General features: G+C 36.7%; 1 protein-coding gene across 1 annotated transcript; it reads left to right on the forward strand.

The window, feature by feature from the left end:
- Positions 1-578: 578 nt before the first annotated feature.
- Positions 579-11,869, forward strand: LOC130220868 (cytochrome P450 2K6). Its single transcript, XM_056453122.1, has 9 exons — positions 579-799; positions 5,028-5,190; positions 5,269-5,418; positions 5,501-5,661; positions 8,461-8,640; positions 8,741-8,882; positions 9,165-9,349; positions 11,137-11,278; positions 11,363-11,869. The coding sequence occupies exons 1-9, from the start codon at positions 593-595 to the stop codon at positions 11,548-11,550; spliced, it is 1,518 nt and encodes a 505-aa protein (XP_056309097.1). The 5' UTR covers positions 579-592; the 3' UTR covers positions 11,551-11,869.
- The last annotated feature ends 6,399 nt before the right edge of the window (positions 11,870-18,268 follow it).

Raw genomic sequence — 18,268 nt, forward strand, 5'->3', positions numbered from 1 at the left:
CTATATCCCAATCCTACCCAACACTTAAACCCAACTACTATGATATCTTAATAACTATTAATAAGCAGATAATTAGTAGTATATTGAGCTAAAAGTGTTAGTCAATTATTAATTAATAGTAAGATTTGTACCTTAAAATAAAGTCTGACCAAATTAATTTATGAACAGATTAATTTAGGTAAGTATTTGGGGTTTATTTTAAATATCTCCCTCCTTTTACACCCTAAAAAATATTGATTATCAATTAAATGTGCATAACAAAGATGAAAATGATACAAAAATATTAAAGTACATTTAAAGAGCTAAATTAGACTTTATTTTCTTTATTTTGACAGTAGAAAAACTGTAAAACAAACATTCAAAGAAGCAGCGATATTTGCAATTTGGGTCAGATGGTTTTAAATTACCCAACCTGTGACTATTATATAATTTTCTCTCATTTTGAATTGATCCCAAGATCAGTTTTATTTTGACAAAGGTCATCCAGTTGTCTCTTATGTCCCCTCCCAAGCTTTGACTTCAGAGTACATAAAAGCAAGACAGCGTGCAGCCCAAATCAGTCTTAAAGCAGTGATAACTTAGAGTTCTGACTATGGCTTTAATTGAAGCATTCCTCTTGCAGGGCTCCATCACAGGTACAATACTGGGTGTCCTTCTGCTGTTTTTGATTTTTTATCTCTTTTCCAGCAGCTCCAGCTCTCAGGATAAGGAGAAATATCCTCCAGGACCCAAACCTCTGCCTCTGCTTGGGAATCTGCACATTCTTGACCTCAAGAAAACCTATTTGAGCCTTTTTGAGGTGAGAGAAAATATCACTGTACTTTTATTTTGATGATTTGTCAATCAGTTTTCTAACTTTACTAGTAAAATGATGGATGGAGAAATGTTGTGTACGTTTTTGCTTGAAGGGAAAACACAAAAGAAGATAATTTGGTGAATGCTGGCTGTTAGGATCCTTCGACTTCCATAGTAGCTTAAAAAAACACTATGGAAGTCAAAGAGTGTCATAGAAAAAGCATTTAAAAATGTTTAACAAATAAAAAAGACACTCAAATAGGTTTTGAATGAGTGAATGGTCAATAAATGATGGCTGAATATTCATTTTCAGTTAAACTTTTCCTTTAATTGTGATACATCCCAAGAAGGCAATTGCTGAAAAGTGTAGAGTGTTTATAAATGATAAATGTACAGTAGATCAAATAGTTCTTACACCTATAGGCTAGGCTGATATAGAGATGGGTATCAAGTCAGTAGGCAAATGGACAAAGAGAGAGATCGTATAGATGAGATGCCAACAGATAGACATACGGATAGATGGATAGATTAACCAATATTTATATAAATGAGATGTAACATATACAACTCTAATGTACATAACTGAGAAAAAAAAATGTTATCAATTAAAATATAAAAAATGAAGTGCCGTGCAGGAATTATTCACTGCATATATTGTAGTAAGGAAGCCTAACCATTAATGATAACTATGGGATAACTAAAACTGCTGTTTAATGGAATAACTGATTAGCTCTGCACATCTTAGTCATTCACACTGTTAACATCAATTGGGAAATATTTAAAACAAAAAAAATTATTCAAATGGAGGATTAATAATTCTGACTTTAACTGTATATATTCAAATGATGTTTAACAGAGCAAGGAAATTTTCACAGTATGTCTGATAATATTTTTTCTTCTGGAGAAAGTCTTATTTGTTTTATTTCGGCTAAATTAAAAGCAGTTTTTAATTTTTTAAAAACCATTTTAAGATCAAAATTATTAGCCCCTTTAAGCTATTTTTTCCCGATAATCTACAGAACAAACCATCATTATACAATAACTTGCCTAATTACCCTAACCTGCCTAGGTATCCTAATAAACCTAGTTAAGCCTTTAAATGTCACTTTAAGCTGTATAGAAATGTCTTGAAGAATATCTAGTAAAATATTACTACTGTCATCATGGCAAAGATAAAATAAATCAGTTATTAGAAATTAGTTATTAAAACTATTATGTTTAGAAATGTGTTGAAAAAAAATAAACAGGGGACGAATAATTCAGGGGGGCTAATAATTCTGACTTATATATATATATATATATATATATATATATATATATATATATATATATATATATATATATATATATATATATACACCTATTTACTTGAGTAAGTTTTTCATTGGATACTTTTTTACTCTTACTCGAGTAACTTTTAAGATTCTTACCTTTACTTTTACTTGAGTAAAAATTTCTGCAAGTACTTTTACTTGAGAATAGATTTCGGATACTCTACCCACCTCTGGTAACAGGTTTTTACTGCAGCATTTTAGTGTTACAGTTTATTTTACCTTTAAAATCATGAACATTTTTTACAGTGTAGCTAAACTTCTGAGTAATCATCAAAATAATAGTTTTACTTCTTTACATCCAATGCAAATCGTTTTTTCAACATAACTATTCAACAGAATCAGCCGAGGGGAAGTTATATTCTAGACAGCTAAAAGTGCATCTGTTGGTGCTGGGTTTTCAGATTTATGAAGGGCATCTGACACTGTTAATAAACAGGATATTTTGTCAACGTTAACAATCTTTAATTTCAAAGAAGAGGATAGACTTTGGATAAAACCTTATCTGTCAATTTGAAAACAGCACATATGTCTTGATGGTACAAAGTCCTCGTATACCTTGCTCATCCCAAAAGGGTTCTACAAGGCTTTATCTTAGAACCATTTTTATTTTCAATATACATCATTGACTTTCCTTTAAGTGTATAAAGATGTAAATATTCGGAAAAGCAGATGATTATGTTATTTTTTTATTCTTCTAAACAACTTTGGAAATGTTTAGAATATTTTAACTTCAGCTTTGGCTAATGTTTCAGAGTGGCTGGCCAAATCAGGTATATTTTTAAACTCGCAAAAAACAAACAAACTGTGTATGAACTGTAGAGAATGCACATTTGAACATATTCTTGTCAGAGGAGGAGCTTGAAATTGAAAATGTAACTTTAATTTTTAAAAGTTATGTGAAAAAGTTGTCTAAAATCATAAAGTTAGATTAAGCTTAAAAATTAAACTATTAAAAACAGTTGGTTACTTACATTTATATTATATATTATATTATATATATATATATATATATATATATATATATATATATATATATATGTAGGTTTTTTACAGTTGGTAATTTTAAATGGTCAATTTAAAGTCTTTCTAAAAGAAAGTGATGCAAGTATTTGTCTTAAAACATCATCATCAACAACAACAAAAAAACTATTCACGGAGTTTTGAAACTGGTAACATGATTTTATTTCACACCCCTAATCCAACCCAATCCATAAACCCAACTACTGCCTTAATAACTATTAACATGCAGCAAATTCAGAGTTTCTTGATCTAAAATCATAGTTGTTGGTTTGCTAATAGCATGAATGGTAACACTTTATTTTGATGGTCTATTTGAGTATTAGTAGGCTGTCTGCTTAATATCTGTTGATACTGCTCCTTCAACAGACATTTAACTGACTATAAGAAACTTTGCAAGTGCATGTCAACTTACACTAACCCTAACCCCAACCTAACAGTCTACTTATATTCTAATGAGAATTAGTTGCCATGTAGATGCAATGTAACTAAATTCAACAAACGGACCATCAAAATAAAGTGTGATTGCAAGAATTGTACCTTATTAAATAAAGTGTGACCAGGTGAACATATTTTGGACAGAAAACAATGTCTGCAGTATGGGTTAAAATATTGTAATAGTTTACCTATTCAGCCTGATCTCACAAACTTAATTATTTTACGTTTGTCAGTTTAGCGGCTAATTTGTTTGAGTTCAGTCATATGAAAATTTATGATTTTAAAAAAGAGGCGTGGCACCAAACCCCGCCCCTAAACCCAAACATTATTGCAAATCATATTAAATTGTATGAATCAGATTGTATGAATTATATGAAGGAGCCACTAAATCAAGAGATTGTGTTGGTCAAAAAGGGAGTGTTAACTGAAGTGGTTAATGACAAATCAGCTGTAGAAATGTTTTGCCTAAATATACAGTTGAGGTCAGAATTATTAGCCCCCCTGTTTATTTTTTCCCCCAATTTCTGTTTAACAAAGAGATTTTTTCAACACATTTCTAAACACAATAGTTTTAATAACTCATTTCTAATAACTGATTTATTTTATCTTTGCCATGATGACAGTAGTAATATTTGACTAGATATTTTTCAAGACACTTCTATACAGCTTAAAGTGACATTTAAAGGCTTAATTAGGTTAATTAGGTTAACTAGGCAGGTTAGGGTAATTAGGCAAGTTATTGTATAATGGTGTTTTTTTCTGTAGACTATCGAAAAAAAAAATAGCTTAAAGGGGCTAATAATTTTGACCTTAAAACCTATTAATTTCTTTATTTTTGTATTTAAATGTATGGTAACACTTTGTTTTGATGGTCCATTTGAGTATTAGTAGACTGCTTAATATCTGTTGATACTGCTCCTTCAACAGACATTTAACTAACTATAAGAAACTTTGCAAGTACGTGTCAACTTACACCAACCCTAACCACATACCCAACCTAACAGTCTATTTATAATCTAATGAGAATTATGGACAATGAAAATAAAGTGTGACCAAATGTATATTTGAGTCTATTGTTCTGTTTTTGTGTGTACCTACAGGATGTAAATCAGCTCTGTTGCTATAATCTGGCTTGTTTACATTTTGCATGAATACAACATTTTCTTTAACTTGGCATTAACTAGTCCTGTTCATATAAATAAACAGTAAAAACAGATCAACATACAGATAAATAGTCAGTCAGACAGATACAGTAGATGGGTTAATAGAATATAAGAGATAGAATAATCTTTGTTTATTAAATTGGAGCTCGGTGTTCTCATTATAGTGTAATTATGGTTAATGTGTGACCAGTGAGGGCAGGTTAGTCTTATATGCTGATGCTAGTGGATGGAGTGTGTATTTCAATCATCATTTATGGCTTTTCTTTGTTTTGTTTTACAGCTGTCAAAAAAATATGGGCCAATTTACACTGTGTCTTTGGGTCCTAAAAAAGTGGTAATACTCTCAGGATACAAGATAGTCAAGGAGGCACTAGTGAACCTTTCCGAGGAGTTTGGAGACAGAGATGTTTCACCCATATTTCATGATTTCAACCAAGGATATGGTAAGATGTTTTTCTTATCTTCAGATAATCACACAATAAACACGTTTTATTCTAATTAACATGTCTTTTTCTCTGTAGGGATTGCATTTTCCAATGGTGAAAACTGGAGAGAAATGAGACGCTTTGCTCTGTCCACCCTACGAGATTTTGGAATGGGCAGAAAGAGAAGTGAAGAGTTGATCATTGAAGAGATTAAATATGTAAAGGAGGAATTTGAGAAGTTCGGAGGTAAGACTGTAAACCTTGAGGACAAGATGATGACGTGACTTTAAATTATCTGAGTATTTACATCTTGCTTACTCTTGTGCAGGAAAACCATTTGAAACAAAACTGCCCTTAGCCTTGGCCGTTTCAAACATCATCGCTTCAATTGTCTTCAGCGTCAGATTTGAATACAGCAACACTAAGTTACATCGCATGGTCGGACGGGCTTACGAAAACATGAAGTTGACTGGATCTCCTTCTGTTCAGGTACAGTATTCATCCATTTCAGCTATTTACAGCGTTGCGTTTACAGCAAACGCAGAGCATCACATCACTTGCTAAAGCTTACTCATGGGATTTTTTTCACCTCACACGAATTCACTGCAGTTGAATTATCCCTTTAATTGTTATAGTTGAGTTTTTTTAACCACCCAGGCTCATTCTGAAAACGTACCTCTATATTTATTTCTGGAGACCGCAAAATACGACCTAGGAGGTACTTTTTTGCAGTTTTTGCAAATCCACCAGAGGCCGCTGTGTACACTTTTTAAGACCTCAAATTTCTCTCGCAAGTGCCATTTGCGCCTGCTGTTCTCACGTAAATCCACTAGAGGTTGCTGTCGACTGACTGTTTGACTGACTGAATGACTGACTGACCAACCAATTAACTGATCCACCCTCCTCCTTCCCTAAACCCAACCCATTTTATCGATTGACAAAAATGTGTGCATTTGTATAGATTTTTATATGTAATCTACTCCTGCAAAAACTTAATTTCACTTTTAAGGCCTAAGTTGTCCAGCATAAGTTAATTTCAGGAAACCACACAACTCAAGTAGTTCCAAGACTTTTTTGACTGTATTATTATGTCTCTATACCAAGTCATTTCAGTTATTTTACAGCTACAAAAATTTAATTCAATCAAAACAAAAGCCTTTCAATGAGTTTGGGTAACACAGCACATACAGGCACACAAGGAGAAGATGAAGAAGATCAGGAATGCTGGAGCATCTGTAGTGGGGACAAGACAATAGTCGCATTTCCACTATCGTGTCTAAAGCGAGTGTGTCAGGGCCAGTCACCTTTCCACTGTCATTTCCAGGGTCTGATTGGGCCAAAGCAGGGCTTCCTCTGGGCCAGCGGCTGACCTTTTTTTGGCCCACCAAATACCTTGGCCCAAAGAGGGCCAGCTGGGGCTTTGGGGTGGAGTAAAAGGTGAGGCGGAGCTTGCCCGAGTCTGGTAAAGATGGCGTGCTGCCATTACACTAGTTTTCCAATCGCACGCAAGTAAATGTGCCAAAAACATATAACAATTTAGGTATATACAATACAAATAAATTAAACCATTTAAGGCCATTTTAAACTTTCATTTTACAAAGGTCTATCTGAAAAAAATATTTTAGATATTTTCTAAAAACAATAAACAATGGAAGAGTTTTGAAATATTATTTATAAAGTATTTGGATACGATGATATTAATCAAATCGTGTAAACAGAGCATTTTGGGGTGAATGAAACCATCAGAAACTACCTACCCGTCATCAGTCCTGCGCTGTGCTGCTTTATAAATGGATAGGGAAAAACTGCACGTAAAAAGGTGTTCGATGTCCTCAAACAAATGTTTATGTTTTTATATGACGTGGAAAAATGTAAAAATGAAATTTTAAATGTAGAGCTTTATTAGTGAATAGCTGCTGAGCGCAATGATATAGACTATGGCCTATTTTATTACTAGCTCTTATGTCCTGAAACACTTAACGTTTCCTTCACTTAAGATAACCGAATAATATGCAACATCCTTAAATTATTCTCTTAAATAAAGGGGAATTACCTATTAAGTGTCATATAGCCTAGGGAAAAAATTGTATGTTTTAGGTCTCTCTGGAGTATTTAGACTGAATGTTTGATGGCGTCTACCAAAACGAGGATGTTATAAAATATATTTCATATAGTGTTCCTACCAGAGAATTTTTGTGGTTTTATATTATACCACTCAGTGTACAATGCCATCAGTCGGTTGGTGAGTAAACAAATTAATGAAAATACACAGGCCTGTGCATATATAGACATATAATGTAATGCACAGTATGTACAGTAACGTGCAAACATTTGTGCGTTTTGGTTGTCTTCATTTTAATGGTTTTGCGATGATGTGCTTTATCTGCCTGCCTGAATCCCGCTAAACTGGGCAGGTTGTGTGACGTTTGATTCGGGGGACCCTGCCGGTTTGCATGAAGTGCTGCGAGCTACTAGCTTGACAGTGGAAACGTGGCATGATTTCAGCCACTGCTCATGCTCCAATAAAAGCCCTGGCTCACACTGGCCAGACAGTGGAACAGTGCCTAATGATTGAGTGGGAATGAGGTGCTGATTGGGAAATGGGGATCAGGTGTATATGAACTCAGAACTTAAGTGTTTGGGATCAGTGATTAGCAGGAGAGCCTGCTATAGTTATATAATTCAGTATTAAGCTGCGGTCACACTTGTCTTTTCTTCCCATAGACTTCCATTCATACGCACGCGAATGCGTCAGACCGGAAAACGCAGGGTCTTGCGTCAAGTTTCGCATGTTGCTGCGGTGCAAAGTTCAAGCTTGGTGAACTCTGACCTGCAAAATCGCATCACTTGACTTAAAACACGACCTCTCTGGACAGAAAATTAAAATATTGAGCAATCGTTGGCTTTTTTAATGCTTTGAATTTCTAAATGCTACGGTCACACCGGGCTTTGTGTGCGCAAAATTCTGTTGTGTGGCGCTGCGAAAAGGGGCGGGATTAAACAAGATAATTAGACATTTAAAAAAGCCAACGATTGCTCAATATTTTAAATTTCTGTCCAGAGAGGTCGTGTTTTAATCCTCAATTGGTCTCACGCAGTCAAGTGATGCGATATCGCAGGTCAGAGTTCACCAAGCTTGAACTTTGCACCGCAGCGAGCTGCGAAACTTAACGCATGACCCTGCGTTTCTGGTCTGACGCATTTGCGTGCGTATGAATGGAAGTCTATGGGAGGAAAAGCCCAGTGTGACCGCAGCTTTATCCTTGAGTATTATGTGCTTGGTTGTAGATCTACAACATGTTCCCTTGGCTTCGCCCCTTTGTGGTGAATCGGAATCAAATTGTGAAGAATCTGGGAGATACCTTTAAACAAAATGAGGAATTAATAAATGGTGTATTGAAGACTTTAGACCCTCTCAACCCCAGAGGAATCGTTGACAGTTTCCTCATACGACAGCAGAAGGATGAGGTACTGCTTTATGATTTTTATTAATTACTGTGCATAAATAATTACACTTTTTTGGCACATTTATTGTTCTGACGACACTTTTTTGGCTATCACCATGCAGGAATCTGGCAAAACAGACTCACTGTACAATTCAAACAATTTATATTGTACAGTTAACAACCTGTTTGGAGCTGGTACCGATACTACAGTCACAACGCTACGTTGGGGTCTTCTGCTAATGGCCAAATACCCTGAAATACAAGGTATTTTTGCATTTACACAGCAAAGATGTAGTCTTCAGTTGCAATTTTAAAAAGTCTCCACAACTCCACAAAACTGCCAAAAGAAATGGCAAAACGCACTGAATTCAATTATTTCTGCACATCCATAATGTCTGTATTATGTTGTAAAAAATACTATTTACAACTTTCACACACATGTTTTTGATTGAACAGTGTTTTTATGTGATAATTCTAGTATGCAAGTATAATACAAACTGTCAAAATAAAAGAGAAATTTAATACTGTGGTCTTTCTGAAAATAAGCCAAGGTTCAAGATGAGATTGAACGAGTGATCGGTGGACGTCAGCCAGTTGTAGAAGACAGGAAAAACTTACCATATACAGATGCTGTGATCCATGAAATCCAGAGATTTGCAGACATTTCACCCATCGGTGCCCCCCGTCAGACCACCTGCGATGTTCATCTGAACGGATATTTCATCAAAAAGGTCTGTATCCAATAGGAACTTAAGGTGTTAATGATTATGTTTAGGTCAACTTTATTTTCTCCAGAGGGCAATTTATTTCACAGTAAACCATACAATTGTCAACAGAAACCACAACATTTGTAAAGTCATGAAGTCATTTTTAAGTATATTGGTCCTACATAAATGTAACATTTGTAAAAGTACAAGAAACTGATAAAAAAAATCTACAGATGAGGCTGGGATTATTTATACAGCGCATCCGGTAGGTATTCATAGAGCTTCACTTTTTCCACATTTTTATGTTACAGCCTTATTCCAGAATGGATTGAATTAATTTATTCCTCAGTAGTTGAATATGATGCCACAAGCTTGGCACCCCTGTCTTTGGGATATTTTGCCCATTCCTCTTTGCAGTACCTCTCAAGCTCTATAAGGTTGGATGGGAAGTTACGGTGTACAGCCATTTTCAGATCTCTCCAGAGATGTTCAATAGGATTTAGATCTGGGCTCTGGCTGCCCCAGTCTGAGGTCAAGAGCACTCTGAAGCGGGTTTCCATTTAGGATGTCTCTGTACATTGCTGCATTCATCTTTCCCTCTATCCTGACTAGTCTTCCAGTTCCTGCTGCTGAAAATCCCCACAACGTGATGCTGCCACCATCATGCTTCACTGTAGGGATGGTATTAGCCTGGCGATGAGCGGTGCCTGGTTTTCTCCAAACGTAACGCCTGGCATTCACTCCAAAGAGTTCAGTTTTAGTCTCATCAGACCAGAGAATTTTGTTTCTTATGGTCTGAGAGTCCTTCAGATGCCTTTTGGCAAATTCCAGGCGGAGGATGGCTTCCATCTGCCCACTCTACCATACAGTCCTGATTGGTGGATTGCTGCACAGATGGGTGTCCTCCTGTAAGGTTCTCCTCTCTGCGCAGAAGAACACTGGAGCTCAGACAGAGTGACCATCAGGTTATTGATCACCTCCCTGACTAAGGCCCTTCTCCCCCGATCACTCAGCTTAGATGGCCAGCCAGCTCTAGGAAGAGTCCTAGTGGTTCCAAACATCTTCCACTTACAGATGATGGAGGCCACTGTGCTCATTGGAACATTCAGAGCAGCAGAAATGTTTCTGTGAACTTCCCCAGCCTGGAGGTCTACAGACAGTTCCTTTGCCTTCATGCTTGGTTTGTGCTTTGACATGCACTGTCAACCCTGGGACCTTATATAGACAGGTGTATGCCTTTTCAAATCATGTCCAATCAACTGAATTTACCACAAATGAACTCCAATTAAGCTGCTGAAACATCTCAAGAATGATCAGTGGAAACAGAATGTACCTGAGCTCAATTTAGAGCTGCACGCCAAAGGCTGTGAATACTGATGTACATGTGATTTTTCAGGTTTTTTATTTTTTATAAATTTGCAACAATTTCAAAAAATCACACATTGTCTTTTTCCACATTGTCATTATGGGGTATTGTGTGTAGAATCTTGAGGAAATAAATGAATTTAATCCATTTTGGAATAAGGCTGTAACAAAAAAATTTGGAAAAAAGTGAAGCGCTATCAATAATTTCGGAGTGCACTGTACACAATAAAAAACATTTAGTTGACTTTACTTAAGCAAGTAAACCTATTATTAGCACTTTTCTCTCTAATCTCTAATCCTACGCAATACTTAAATCCAACTACTAACTTATTAACTATTAAACTAAAAGTCGCAGTTAATAGTTTGTTAATAGCGTGAATTGAACAATAAAATTAAGTGTGACCATAATAAAAGTGCTGTCCACATTTTGTTGATGTTTTGTGCAGGGTACCCCTGTGTTCCCTCTACTGGTCTCTGTGTTGAGGGATGAAAATGAGTGGGAAACACCTGACAGCTTTAACCCAAAACACTTCCTAAGCGAACAGGGACAGTTTGTGAAAAAAGACGCCTTCATGCCTTTCGGTGCAGGTAGAGTAAGCTTTGAATTCATTAATTATATTCATACCACCACATGTGCTTTTTTGTAAGTCTTCTGGTTATTACTTCTCTCAGGGCGCAGGGTTTGTATTGGAGAGAGTTTGGCTAGGATGGAGCTCTTCCTCTTCTTCACGTCTCTCCTTCAGTATTTCCGCTTCACTCCTCCTCCTGGAGTGTCTGAAGATGATCTGGATCTAACACCAGTTGTGGGCTTCACACTGAATCCAACACCACACCAACTGTGTGCGGTGAAACGCTCTTAGTAGCATCATACATGCTGTTAAAATATATTCTTTCATTGTACTGTATTAATACTATTATTTGCTTGTATATTGCATTTATTAGCTTTCCACTGGAAAACAGATTCAATGTTTATCTCTTTTATATATATATAAAACTTGTGCACTTACTGTAGCTGTTCTTTAGTGTAAAAGCATGCTAAATGTGTAAATACATAAATCACACAAAAAAATAAATCAAATATAGTTAGTAATACCTAAAACTGATGTGCAGCTGTGAACATGATTTTTTTTTCTGATTTCTGGAAGCTCAGAAAGTGCTGTTGGTGGCTTTCAAATGTGAAAATCCTAATTTGAAATGAAAAAAAAAAGTAGATTGCTGGTGTGGAGTTTGCATGTTCTCCCCTTTTTCACATCGGTTTCCTCCGCATGTCCATTTCAAATCATTAAATCGGTACAGGTAAGCTAAATTTTCCGTAGTGTATGTGTGTAAATAAGAGTGTATTGGTGTTTTACAGTGTTGGTTTGGGGCTGGAAGGACATCTGCTGCGTAAAACATATGCTGGAGGATTTAGTTTGGGGCTGGAAGGGCACCTGCTGCATAAAACATATGCTGGATAAGTTGGTGGTTCATTCCGCTGTGGCGACCCCTGATTAATAAAGGGACTAAGCTGAAAAGAAAATTAATAAATGAATGAATGAATATGCAAAGAGTCAAAAACAAACAAATAAAGGAAAACTATACAGATTAAACGGATCCTTTAAATGAATTTAGCGAATAACATGTATTTCTTTTGTTATTAACTATTTACAAATATTTAGCATTTTGAAGGTGCTCTAAGTGTAACCCTGCCAGTCCTACACCAGGGCTGGACTGGGACAAAAAATCGACCCTGGCATTTTGGGACAAAGCGGCCCAGTACATTTAATCAGAATGCTCCCCATCTGTGCACGCCCTTGAATATGTGTACCAACTCCCATTCTATAAAAGCACAAAAGCCATATATAGGAAATGATGAGAGTTGACAAATTAAAAACGTTAAAAATATTAAATATTTTTTATTATAATAAAATTATAATTCACACTGGAAGTCCCTCTTGTGTGTGCCTGTGTGTTTTGAGGGAGCCTCTATTAAATAATGAACATAACAAAAAACTGCTTGCTGATGCGCATAAATAATGTTGATTAACAAAATAAGATTAAATAGTAAAAGCAGTGTATCAGAGACCCTTAAAAATGTTTAACTCAACAATGAAACATCAAACATAGCTTAAAGATTGTATGTAGTCAATCAAATTAACTTAAACAATTTTAAAATACAACAAATATTTGTTTGGGCCCGAACTACAAAACTAAATGTAAAAAAATAGTATTTGTTTTGCTTAAGTTGCACACTAGTTTGGTCATGTATAAATATCATTATAATCCTATTGTATAAATAGCCTATTATTGTAACTATAAGCCTAAATCATGCTGACGATCAAAAACAAAATGTCATGATATCTCATGCGATTGTCTTCTGACCGAGTGCATCTTAAAATACATGAATGGCACTCTTCATAGAGCTTGAGACGCATACAGTTCTTTATGATATAAATAATCTGTAAAATAAAGACATGCAGGTTAAGGATACAGCATAGGAGGAAGTTCCCGCGGACCTTGGTGCAGATGAAAAGTTAAGAAAAGTACATTTATATAGACCGATAGGTAACTAGATAGAATAGACAGGAATATATTGATCTGTGGAACAGTTGCCGATCCGCTGCGTGCTGCAGACGCAAAAGACAAATGCCTGCTCGCTGCTTCTGCTCTTCATATGTGCACGTGGGGTGAGAAACAGGCGTGACTCTTAACTATTTTGACAAATACACACCGATGTTGCATGCTTGCACAGAGCCCAAAATGAAGTTTGTGATTGGGTCAGCCAAATGTCAATAAAGAAAAGAACCAATGGGCTGCAGATTATGTCACATGGACCGGTCTGTTCGAAAACGAAACATCTTACTTTCAGAGCGTCACAGATCACAGCATCGTCAATTAATTATGAAGAAAAACACGACAGTCTGCTAAGGGTTTTATGGGCCGATCAGATCATGAGAAGATGATCAGCCCGGCCCAAAAAGTACGTCTGCCCAGCGGGAAACTGCCTGGTCTTCACTAGCTGGCCTCCGCTACACCCACCCCCCTAAACCTCACTCCCATCTTGGTCACGGCACCAATGTAACCCCGCTGGTCCTACACCACCCAACCCACTCCGAGTTGGGATCGAACCGGCGACTTTCTGCATGGGATCAGTTGCTTTAACAAGGAGGCTAAATGAGGAATGAGGTTTTACCTGCACAGCACTTCACTAGCTGGCCTCCACTACAAAAGCAACATTTACAAAAGTACTTTTGGCCACAGAGGAGGCTGAGTCTCGAAACACACCTTCAGCCATTCAGCAGTAAGGCCTGGTTCCAGTAACTATAGCAGAGATATTGAAAAAGGCTGGGGCCTTGTTAGGTTATGGGCTTGCTTGCTTTAGTGCTTTAAAGGGCACCTAGGTTACCCCTTTTTTCAGATTTAATACAAGTCTTTTGTGTCTCCAGAAAGTGTGTGAAAAAGTTCAGCTCAAACCACCCATCAGATTTTTCATTATATCTTTTATTAAGTTCCTATTTATAGGTTAATCTCCACTGCTGTATGGATATCTGTTATGTTAATGTACAAAATAAACCTGAATTAACGTCCACAAACCGGGACTGAAGCGTCTTCCTTTATAATTGTTCTGACACGCGGCTGTGCTGATGAAGTAAAGCTAAGCTAAAAAAGCAGACATTCATGTGCTCACTCTATCAATATTTAATATGTTGATTGCTAGTTTTAATTATGACATTGCTGTCTGGAATACTTAATTCTGATTGGTCAGTCGTGATATTTCAAAGTATGCTAATATGAGATAACAACTGCTAAAAATAAAATCTGACTAACCCAGGTACGAGCGACACGGTGGCCAAGTGGTTAGCACTGTCGCCTCAACGCAAGAAGGTGGCTAGTTGGAGTCCCGGCTGGGTCAGTTGGCGTTTCTGTGTGGAGTTTTCATGTTCTTCACTGCTTCTCGCGTGTGTTTTTAGTGAGATGCAGTTTACAGACCGAGATAAAGTATTCGTCGATTATTCCTATTTAAAAGTCATGCAGTGTTGTCGCTGTTCCATCTTGCAGTGTAATCACAGCACCGACGGAACGCTAGCCCAGATAGTCATGCAGTTTAAAAACATTTGACACTACTACTTTTTTTAAAATTCTGCAATCTGAACTCGGCATAAGCCGAAGGAAAATGAATGAATGAATTCAGGTACTTAAAACCATCTTGACCATTAGAGATTATGTTCATATCCAAATATCTCAACCCAGGCTCATTCTGAAAACGTACCTCTACAGACGTTTTTGGAGACCGCAAAATACATCAAGGCAGCACGATTTTCTGCAGTTTTTGTTTTCGCGAATCCACCAGAGGCCGCTGTGTACGCTTTTTGAGATCTCAAATTTCACTCGCGAGTGCCATTTGTGCCTGCTGTTCTCCTGTAAACCCACCAGAGGCCTGTGTGGACTGGCTTTTGACTGACTTTTTGACTGACTGAGCGAACGATCGACTGACCCACCCTCCCCCTTCCCTAAACCCAACCTACTTTATCAATTGACCCACCCACCCACTTCCCTAAACCCAAACAACACGTTTCAAAAGCAATGCAAAAAAAGAAAAGCCGTCATCTGATTTTTTTTACCATTTTTTTTTTAGATTTTACCACATTCTCACCCTGCTATTTATTTGTTTATTTAATTTTTTGGATTCTGTTTTTGTCTTACCTGCTTTCTGCCGACGTACATTGCGCAAAAAGGAATGGCGTCACACCACCCCGTAGCGTTCGTTTAAAAAAAATTAAATGCAGCCATACGTACCTATGGATACGTAATTCGTGGTCTCCAGAAACATCTGTAGGGCTACGTTTTCAGAATGAGCCTGTGTTTATATATCTGCTTGTCGTTGATGCTTGTTTTTGACTGGTTGGTGCCATCTTGTGATTGCATAATATATAGGTTAGTTTATGCTCCATTCAGCTGTTTTATTTTCTCTCAGCTGTGCTTTTAATCAAAGAATTAACAAACTATTACGGCTCAGAACAATGCTTTGAATAATTTGTAGGTTTCGGATCAAGTACATCCAGGTGGTAGTTTTCGCAGATAACAACCTCCTGGATGTACTTTATCCATTACTTATTACATGGCTGTCTCTAACACTTGATTCTGATTGATTAGTTGCAGCATTGCAAGGTATGTTATTCCTAGTTAACAACCTCTAAATAACGCAAGCTCGTCTGGAAACTTCAATCACCTAGATCGTCAAATAAATTTACAACCACCTGCTTGTCAGTCATGTCATGGTTTTTGCCTGTTTGGCGCTGTCTTGTGAATAAATAATACCTGCACCTTATTCAGCAAGTTTTGTTCTGTCAGCTTTGCGTTTTTGACAGTTTGGCGCCATCTTGTGACTGAATAATAGACAGGTTAGTGCAACATTATGCGCCAAAAGCTGTTTTTGTTTCTGACAGCAACTATTATTATTTTCATGTTTGTGTAATAAGCAGGATAAAGTACATCCACATTACATTTCCATTGTTTTTATATGTAAACACAAGTGTGATGGACATGCGCGACCATTACACTCATGTCTGGCATCTTCTTTAGCTCAACTTGGTGAACTTATTCAGTATTATTCTTGAGTATTATGTGCTTGGTTGTAGATCTACAACATGTTCCCTTGGCTTCGCCCCTTTGTGGCGAATCGGAATCAAATTGTGAAGAATCTCGGAGATACCTTTAAACAAAATGAGGAAATAATAAATGGTGTAATGAAGACTCTGGACCCTAACAACCCCAGATGACTTGTTGACAGTTTCCTCATACGACAGCAGAAGGATGAGGTACAGTTTTATAGCTTTTATAAATAACCGAGTGTAAATAATTACAAAGTATTGCACATTTCATGTTCTGACAACACTTTTTTTATCTATCACCATGCAGGAATCTGGCAAAACAGACTCATTGTACAATTCAAGCAATTTACAATGTACAGTTAACAACCTGTTCGGGGCTGGTGTTGATACTACAGTCACAACGCTACGTTGGGATCTTCTGCTAATAGCCAAATACCCTGAAATACAAGGTATTTTTGCATTTACACAGCAAAGGTGTAGCTTTCAGTTTTATTTTTAAAAAGTTTAATACACAACTATGTTTATGAGTGTCTCAACTTGCATATGCAAGTCTACATTTAGATAATATTTTAAAAACTGACAAAATGCTGAATTATATGTCAGGCCTGTAGCGGGCACTGTCTTCTTGCTAGTGAGCAATAGCTGTAGGCAAGTGACTTGTATGTACAGTGATTACCATGTACTTTGCCATTGTTGTGTATGTTGGAGCAAAATTGTGCAGAGCTGCGGCCTGCAGGAATCCAGTTTGAGACCTATGATTTAAGTTATGATAACACATTTGTTTTGTCTGTTTTGCAAGTAAATGCACTCATATTTGTATTTTATATATTAGCAGTAGTGTATAAAATAGCACAACACTCCAGGGAAACAATATTAGTTCTTACTGGTCCTTTATTCAGAGCTTTTTTTGTTCCTTTATTACAAATTACGATGCATTCACGTTTCAGCTTGTAGAGGTTTAAACAGATGTGATATCTCGATTAAGTGCTTGTAACGAATACTGACGATGTTCTGAAATAGTGAGAAGAAAAGCTTTAATCTTTTATCTTTGTGATAACTGAATCCTGTTCACTTTACATACTGTATAAAAGAATAATTCACTCCGGTCAGGAGCAATACTGCAGACTCATGTGACTGAATGAATTTTAGTTTATTCATTCGTTCATTTTCTTTTCAGCTTAGTCCCTTTATTAATCTGCGGTCGCCACAGTGGAATGAACCGCCAACTTATCCGGTATATGTTTTACACAGCGGATGCCCCTCTAGCCGCAACCCATCACTGGGAAACATCCATACACACTCATTCACACTCATACACTACAGACAATTTAGCCAACCCAATACACCTATAGCGCATGTCTTTGGACTGTGAGGGAAACCGGAGCACCCGGAGGAAACCCACACGAACACGGAGAGAACATGCAAACTTCACACAGAAGTGCCAACTGAACCAGCCGGGCTTGAACCAGTGACCTTCTTGCTGTGAGGCGACCGTGCGCCACCCTGATGCCAATTCTAGTTTATAGTTACTATATTTATTAATCTCCTTGGGACAATTCATATATGCTTCACATTTAACAAGAATGACACACTTAACACAATAAATACCAACACTTAGCATCAAGTACACAAACAAAAACAGAAACAATAAGAAGAAGAAAAAGATACTAGAATGCTGAGGATATAGTAAGAATTTAATTATAATTAAAATATTATAGAACATTACATTACTAAAGGAGTTAATTTTCTGATGGATATCCACCTCAGGATGGAGTAACACATGTTTTTTTTAATGATTTTGTAATTAGTAATAAAGTTGAATGTTAAAGGGCCTAGATTATATGATTACCTTAATTTAAACTCTTTTCAGAGTAAAGCTGGAATGATATGGGTGTCATTTCGTTTTCTGTAAGCCAAAGTCTGTTCAAGAGGTCACTGAGACCTCTCATGTGGAACTTTTCAAAGTCTATCTTATCTGTGTGTTAAC

Source organism: Danio aesculapii, chromosome 3, assembly GCF_903798145.1.
Source record: "Danio aesculapii chromosome 3, fDanAes4.1, whole genome shotgun sequence".
In the NCBI taxonomy this organism is placed as follows: Eukaryota; Metazoa; Chordata; class Actinopteri; order Cypriniformes; family Danionidae; genus Danio; species Danio aesculapii.